Consider the following 8404-nt stretch of genomic DNA (forward strand, 5'->3'; position numbering starts at 1 on the left):
TTCTCGACTTATCCAAAGCATTCGACTGTGTTGACCATAATACACTTCTTGACAAACTTGAATCTCATGGCATTCGAGGTGTGCCCCTGCTATGGATAAATCATTTCTAAGTCGTAGAACACAGACTGTCCAAAATTACAAATCACCTTTCAAGTCCATTGGATTTGAGATATGGAGTTCCCCAAGGCTCCATCCTCAGTCCAATCCTTTTTCTGGTCTATGTCAATGACATCGAGTCATCACTTCTGTACGGGAATTTCGTGCAGTATGCTGATGACACGACTCTCTGTTTTAACGAAAAATCAAAAGAAGTTTTGGAACAAAAAGCTTTTGTTGACCTTAACAACTGCGTCCAACACTTTCATAGCCTCAACCTGACAACAAATTCCACAAAATCTAATTTTCTGAATTTCGCCCTGCGGTCAATGGACGTTGGGTGTGGACCTTCCGTCATGCTGGGAGACTCCACATTAGAAGAAGTTTACTCCTCCAAATTCCTTGGTATATACCTTGATCGAGGTTTGACATGGAATGTTCACATTGATTCAGTTTGTTCAAAATTAGCATCTGGCGTTTATGTTTTAAGGTCTTTAGCCAAATACTGCCCAAGTCAGGTGCTGATGGCGGCGTATTACGGCCTGATTTACCCACATCTTTCCTACGGAGTGATTTTGTGGGGAGCTTGTTCAAACAATCAAATTTTGAGAGTTTTCAGGCTTCAAAAGAAAGCGATCAGAACAATCGCCAACATGAACTTCAGAGAGTCGTGCAGACCTGCTTTCAAAAAATTGCAGCTGTTGACTCTGCCATGTCTCTATATCTTGGAGGCAGTTTTATTCTGTAAGTCAAAATGTGCCCTGACTAGGGGCCGTGACGTGCATGAATATGAAACGAGAGGCAGAGACAACTACCGTACTGTGCGACACAGAACGGTGGTTTATGAACACCTGCCCTCGCAGGCAGGTGTCCGTTTCATCAACAGTTTGCCTGATTCCATGACAAACGTACAAACGCCCAAGGCGTTAAAAAACTCGTCTGAAGCGCTTTTTAGCATCTAAAGCATTCTATAGCGTCGACGAGTTTTTTAATTATAGTTGGGAGACCTCCAATCTAGAAGACTGACACTGGCGTTGGCTGTGGAGAGAATTGGCGAGTAAGTGGTATGGATGAATGTAACGATTGTATGTCTGAATGTGGTATTGTGAGCGAATGTAAAAATTTTAGATTTATTCGGTATGACCTTTGCCACATAATTGTATTATTATCAACGGCAATAAAAGACTTGACTTTGACTTTGAATTTTTTTGTATTTCAAAAGAGCTAAATTGCAATACACAAAGAAAGACGTATGTAAACAACCAGTTCGACATTGGAATATACAGGGGGGAGTCTAAACTGACAATATATCAACAGTCTGTACTACAAATGGGCCAAGGGATCTGAGCGCGCGGCCGAGGCTTTACTATCCATCCACGAAACATTGACCTCACCTAGAGGTGTCTTTCTGTGATTGATTTAAAAGTACTGAACTATCTAAACAACTTTTATTTCAATATAACCACGAGACATCTGATAGATCAGTAAATATTCCAGTTATTGTGTCTTAAGTCACGAGAATACTGAAGGATGGGCTTTAAGGGAAAGTCCAATGTTTTTGTAAAAGACGCCCCTCTCCCCCGCCCGCCAATCAGGCGTCTGTACTATGACGCGGGGATGAAGGGGATGCATACCGTTGTACAGTCCGAGAGATTCCATGTGGTCCTCGGCCTGACGATGCGTAGTAACCTTCTGGCGATGATGCGCAGTAGCCTACTGATCATGTGAAGTGGAGGGGGAAGTCGCGAGCTTAGTCTGTAAGTCCGTTCCCCTCCGCCGCCACTCCCCCTCCTGACCAGCCGTGGTTCCCCTCTCGCGCATCTAGCAGACTACATGGGATGACATCTCTCGGCCTGTATTAGAGAAACAGCGCGGGTTTCTATTAGAAAATATACTGCGAACACAAACTGTTATGATGTAAAATGCTAGCCCATTTTACAAACGGAGTTATAAAAAAATACAAGAATAAATTTAACAAACAACATTAATATACTGTGCTATAAATCAAGGTCAATAGAACTAAAGAAGTACATCTGGCTCGAGGGACAATGGATCCTTTGAAATGAGAGAGAATAAAGTAAAGTAAATTTGGAGAGGACTAATGATTAATTAGAGATTAAATGATTACATTATTTTGACATTAAAGAAAAACAAAGACGCAAAACTGTGACGTGGTTGGGAAGGTGAACGGTTTAGAGCGGGCGAATAACACGGAGTTACATTTTGGAAGACTCCTGGCCTGGGTGGCGTCCAGCCGACCAATCAGACTACGTCACGTGATATCAGGTTATATAATTACCATATAGGTAAATCAAACTGTTTCGGCCAATGGGGAGCAATCGCCTGATTCTACGTCATCGTCTTTATATTCTAGTGCAGCCAGCCCATTGAAATAGTGAATACGAATATAAACCAAATTAATCAACACAGTGATTTTAATTCTAATACTAATTAAACTGAGTTGTATATATGAGTATTATACAAGCACAAATTGATTTATAAAACCTAACTCAGTAACGAGGGCCTGTAAAAACTGCAACAGTCACCGTAAAATTATTCTTGGCACTTTTCTTTGGGTTTAGGTTCCATGGTCTCTAAGATCGAGAAAATGAAGTCTCTGATGAACTCCTACTGGATGCTGTGTGACGCCGTACACCAGGCTAATGTCTTCTACGGTGGTCAGCTGATGGCCGTGATCTTTTCCTCATTTATCCACACCACTGAAACGTCCTACTTCTTTGTCATGTGCGTGATAGAGGGTAAAGTGTTCTCCTTGATAAACGAGGGAGCTTGGACCCTGTGTTACATCTGCTACGTGGTCGTGTTGGTAAACGCAAGCACGGATGTCACCAACTCGGTAAATCTTACTCAGAGGGAACTTGATTTTCTCTTAGCTTCTTATTTAACATAACCTTAAAACTGTTAGTAATTCAATTAAAACAAGGTACGAATACAGAACACACGTTGAGAGACAAGCAAAGACAGTCTAACCTCATGGATAGATGTGCACCGTAATTGAACTTATTCTTCTATGTAGAAATGAAGGTTCATGCAAAATTTTAAGTCTGTAAATGAAATCTTACTCCAGACAATAGTAGGATATAATATGTGTTACATGTTAAAATGTACATATTCCGTACACAATGTGTTTGTTCGTGATTTTCTTGTTTATATCATGGTTACCCATAATACCGATGTAAATATAACCGCCAACGCTCACCTAAATCCTATGGAGTGAAATATGAGTGAAGGTTAAGTATGTTCTTGAGATCTCGTACAGGCACACAGACACATAGGCAGACAAACATATATGAATAGTTTCCAGCCCTTCGGGTGAAAGGCGTCGCTACGTCCAGTCATATAAGAGTATAAGTGCACATTTTCTCCGACTTTTCTGTAAAGGACTATGTTCAATAAGCTCTATAGTATAATGATAATTACAGACTATAACGTAGACTATGAGTTCAAGATCTCTGAAATTGAAAATTACAGTATAATTGTTCAACAGGTCCTCAGTACTAACACTGTTGGAGATCCAAGGTCACCTGGCCATAAAAACGTCTTGGTTTACAGAATTAGGGATCATTGCCCATCATGAACCACACAATAATCCAGTGGTGTTAGGAGATTTACAAGGGCCGTTTTTTCAACCTCAGATCTCACGCCAATGACGGACAGACACGGGGCAGGTCCGCGGTGTGCGCAGTAGTCGATCGCGCATCTTCCCCACTACATTTGTCACTACCGAGTTAAAGTAGCTAGTTTGCGCTCTATTGATTCTCCCGCCAAATGTGAATTGAGGAGTTTTATTAGTTTCTGGCAAGCAGAAGGGAATATCGCAGCAGAAACTCAATGCAGGAGAATGTACTGTAATTACGGAGGAAACATTATGAATGATGGTGTTTTACGTGAGTTGTGTAAAAAACCAAAGATTTTGACTAACTTCCACAAGAATCGTCTTGAACTTGATATTCGACCATCTTTAAACTTTTTCCGCGATTCAAGGCTAACACTCATGGTGTTTTCTCTGTAAACGCGGCACGTTCTCCGATGGGTTTCTGCTGCACTATTCCCTTCTGCTTGCCAGAAACTAATAAAACTACGATATAGGATACGAATAGCACTCATCAATTCACATTTGGCGGGAGAATCCAAAGAGGTGGCCATGTTTACGCGACTGCAGCTCGGCGCAAACTGACTGTTTAACAAACTTTGCGGGGGTAGGGGAAAGATGCGCCATCGTTTACTGCGCACACCGCGGGCCTGCCACGTGTTTGACCGACATGGCGTAAGATCTGAGGATGAAAAAAACGACCTCGTATTTTCATTCTATTAGAATACCTGGTGACCTTGCTGGAATTAAGGAACTTTAGACTCGAGAACAACTAGATGTAAAGATCTGCAGTATCTCTTCAGTTTATTATTACTCCATTCAGTTTAAAGTGTGATGTGGTGCTTATACAATAAGTAGTCTACGAATTTTCTATCCTATCGCACTGAGATGTTCTTGGATGCGCAGATAAATGCGTTTATTAATATATGATATTGTTCAAGGTCGAAGAGACAGGACAGATGATTTGCAAGTTGATGAATAAAGACCTGGAACAAATCCTTAGGAAACAGGTAATAATGATTACTTAGGTTTTATAATGGTTAAATAATATTAAAGAAGCCGTTAATAAATTATCACGATAACGTACCATAACTGACAGTAACGTTCCTAGCAAGTTAAATACGAAAATGAGGCAACATCGCGTAGCCAATAATATATGCTTTACACCCGAGCCAGCCTATAGGTTCCTCTAGAAAAATAAGGGGGTTCCTTAAAAAATTACATAAACTTTTATGGATGCTGGAGGGATTATGCTGAGTCTAATATAATATATTGTGGTAAGACATTAAAATGATACCATACATAGCACAAATTAATTTAATATATTATGCCAATATAAATGATACTAAAAAGTAATAGTTTTTATACAGTATGTGTAGTACCAAAATACAAGTTTTGACTTGTTATATAGTCAAGTCAATAAAGGTTTCTTTATCAAGAAACATTTAAGGCAATTTGTTTTTCTATCAGTTGCTAGGACACAATAAGAGGAATATTTGCCAAAAAGGTCGCCCACCCCCTTGTCCTTCTCCACTACCACACTTTGAACATGCATTTTGCAAGCTCTTAGAGCAATGATCTTGGCTCTTCCACTATGAGATTTGTCACTTGAACATGAATGTTGCAAACTCTTAGAGCAATGGTTTTTTTTATAATATAAAAATTGGAATATTTAAGAAGCTACTGGTTAATTGGCTTACGGATTTAGGAGGGGAGGCAACGGAGAACGTTATTGCATCCAATTACAGGTAGGAATTGTTTTGTTTTTTTTTTTACTTAAAGCCCTTGTCTGTTACCAACCTATGCCCGTTACTTTACTTTTTCAGTTCTACTGTACTGGGAGCTAGGTTTATGTATTTATGTATGTACGTGTGTGTGTGTTAAGTATGCTATATATTTGAGTTATATATGATTCAAACTTATCAGCAATGTGGGTCGACCTGTCTTTTCAACGACTCGTGCCCACGCACAGGCTTGCCTATGTGGGTACTTTTTTCCTATATTTTAAGCAATGTTTATGTTTTAATCATACTTTAAAATTACTATAGTATATATTAATCTATTATCGAATTGTAATTTCTTTATTTGGAAATAAATAAGGTTTTGAATTGAATTGAATTGGTCTTGGCTCCTCCACTATGAGACCATGCCACAGTTTTATGCAGAATTGTAATGGTCTAAAATGGAATATTTTATTTATATATTGAATTTCTGGTTACAAAATTAATAAAAAAATACAGGAGACGGTGAATGTTGAGTTTAGCCCCATTTCATATTCCGATTTGTGCAGCGGTTGGAACCTGACTCTATGAGAGACTTGACTCCAGGAATCTACGGCTGTCTAAAGAGACTTCTATTAGTCGGCGACGAAGAAGTTCAAAATGGACACTTTGCACCCTTTTGACATCAGAGACACCTATATTAAAAAAAGTAAAGTAAAAAAAGTGTTCTCTTTTACTCAAAAGACTATTGAGAGCACTACAATGTTTAGACACGATCTCAAATCACGGCTGAGCACCGAGTTTTCTACACATAACGAAGTTATGGTGGAAGTTTCATGCAATGTGAACTTAGTGTTCAGTTCCATTTCCGGATAAAATATCTAGTACAACTTTAGTGGAAGAGGCATGGGAATAGATTTTTCAAATTGAACCAATAAAATTACCACGAAGAAAAATTTGTCTTTAAGGTGCAACTTAGTTTTATTGACCATTAAAATTACGGAGTTTTACTGTTAGAAATGTCTTATGTATAAAATATAACACATATTTTATATACGATATATCACTTGTAATACGAAGTAGTGCTAAAAAAATTTTCCCCCAATTTATGTGTTGTGATCTTTTCCTAAGCTGGAAGAATTTCTGCTGCAGTTTCCCCATCACAATGCAAGATTCTCTGCTCTTGGGTACTTTCCAATCAACAACGAGACCTTCACTGCGGTATGTAATTACTTATGTGCTAAACCTTCTCGTTGATTTGGTGGTGTATGTGTTAGCCAATAAGTATTTTTCTCTACAGACAAATTTCTGATTCAATTGCCAGTGTATACATACATATACTGTACTGTATGTACAGATGGCAGCAGTGGTGACCGCTTACCTGGTAATACTGATCCAGTTCCAGACTCAACCAACATCTTCCTGAAGTCAAAATATAAATGTGTACTGGTAGTTTGAGGTTATATATACTCACCTGTAGTTTGCAATTTACAAAACGTTTAAAGGAAGGTGTGTTTGTTTTTCATAACCTTTATCCCTGCTGTCGCAAGTTTCATAAGTCCGTGGCTAAAGTAAGGCACAGAGATCCATGGCACTTTGGATTTCTGTGTGCTTCATACTGCGAGAGTACGATTAAATATAAGCTGAGGACTCTAAAGCACATGTTTTCTTCTTCCGAAGACCCATTTTCGGGGAACTGAACCACTGTCAGTACTCGAGGGAGAGTTTTGAACAAGGAGACCTTCAACATGAGATTTTGAGTTGGCGGAAACTGTCACTATTGGAATGTGTTGTGACGGAATAATACACAAAACCATAATTTTTATAAAACAAACATCTCGAGCATGGTACGCCTGCATAGCTAAATAGTGCGTTTTTGCTAAATGTTCAGCCAATAAGACAAAATGCCTATTGTCAATAATGAGTAAATTACAGTACGAAGTAATCCTTTATTCTGTTTAATCTTTTCAAGCTCATACTGAAAGTTGACCTAATGAATTACAAATGTGTTTCCGAGTTAAACATTCGTACCAAGGAATAAATCACCCAAAGAAAAATACAATTTAACAGAAATTTTAATGAGGAAATATAAAGTACTTTCATAATACAAATTCAATTGATTAGATGGACACAATTTGATAAAAACGTTCTTCACAATTCAAAACCATTACAATGGTTAACATTGATGATTCGACATTTACATATTTTGGATAGTCCATGCTTTCGTCATATGAAAGGAAGTTACTTTTTTACGCTTCTTTCCACTCAATATTTGGTCGAACGTTAAATACGTAATTGGCTGATAAACGATAATCAACAAAGCGCCTACGCGTCACAAGTACAGGAGGTGTCAAACAGGAACAAATATGCACAACTCGAGCTAGACTTTTGTGGAATCTCCTACAAGGAACATGAATAGTTTTCTTAATAAGATTTTTAGATTTTGTCCAATTGTTTGTGTCCTTCCCAATGGAATATAAATTCAGGAACTAGAGGACTTAAATTTTCGGCCACATGAGTTATGTGAAGCGCAATATTAGTCGCACTGCAAGAATTACCGTGTGCCGATCGGCTTCTCTGTGACATTTAGAGTGCCTTAAAAATGTTTTCACATTAAATGAATCTTTTATACACATTAACTTTTTTAATTAAGCTTAAATAAAAAAAAACCGCAACAACAACAAGATGTTTACATATTCTCCTTTCTTTGACTTTAACAATACATTCCAATAATGAATAACACAACACGATTATTATATTGCAATTTTGTAGGGAGACGTATAAAATGCACTCAAGATATTCATTCAATTTATTCTATTGATCAAATCATTCTTGTAAGGCTCAAAACCAGCACAAAGACCAATATTGATGATTGGCCACTTACATGCTTTGGACAATAAATACTTTTACTATAATAATGGCTGTTTCTGATTTACGCTTTTCTCCACATAATAGTTGGCCAAATTGGTAGGCA

At 38.1% G+C, this 8404-nt stretch overlaps 1 protein-coding gene across 1 annotated transcript; it reads left to right on the top strand.

Annotated features, from left to right (window-relative positions):
- Positions 1-2684: 2684 nt before the first annotated feature.
- On the top strand, positions 2685-6895 carry LOC124367103 (putative gustatory receptor 28b). Its single transcript, XM_046823758.1, has 4 exons — positions 2685-2953; positions 4651-4719; positions 6562-6651; positions 6788-6895. The coding sequence occupies exons 1-4, from the start codon at positions 2705-2707 to the stop codon at positions 6854-6856; spliced, it is 477 nt and encodes a 158-aa protein (XP_046679714.1). The 5' UTR covers positions 2685-2704; the 3' UTR covers positions 6857-6895.
- Positions 6896-8404: the final 1509 nt, after the last annotated feature.

The sequence above is a fragment of the Homalodisca vitripennis genome, chromosome 8, assembly GCF_021130785.1.
Source record: "Homalodisca vitripennis isolate AUS2020 chromosome 8, UT_GWSS_2.1, whole genome shotgun sequence".
NCBI lineage: Eukaryota > Metazoa > Arthropoda > Insecta > Hemiptera > Cicadellidae > Homalodisca > Homalodisca vitripennis.

Excerpts from the sequence above, each read along its gene's own strand:
- LOC124367103 (XM_046823758.1), top strand. The coding sequence starts at position 2,705 with ATGAAGTCTCTGATGAACTCCTACTGGATGCTGTGTGACGCCGTACAC. Across the intron at positions 2,954-4,650 it reads GCACGGATGTCACCAACTCG|GTCGAAGAGACAGGACAGAT; the intron begins GTAAATCTTACT and ends ATATTGTTCAAG. Across the intron at positions 6,652-6,787 it reads ACAACGAGACCTTCACTGCG|ATGGCAGCAGTGGTGACCGC; the intron begins GTATGTAATTAC and ends CTGTATGTACAG.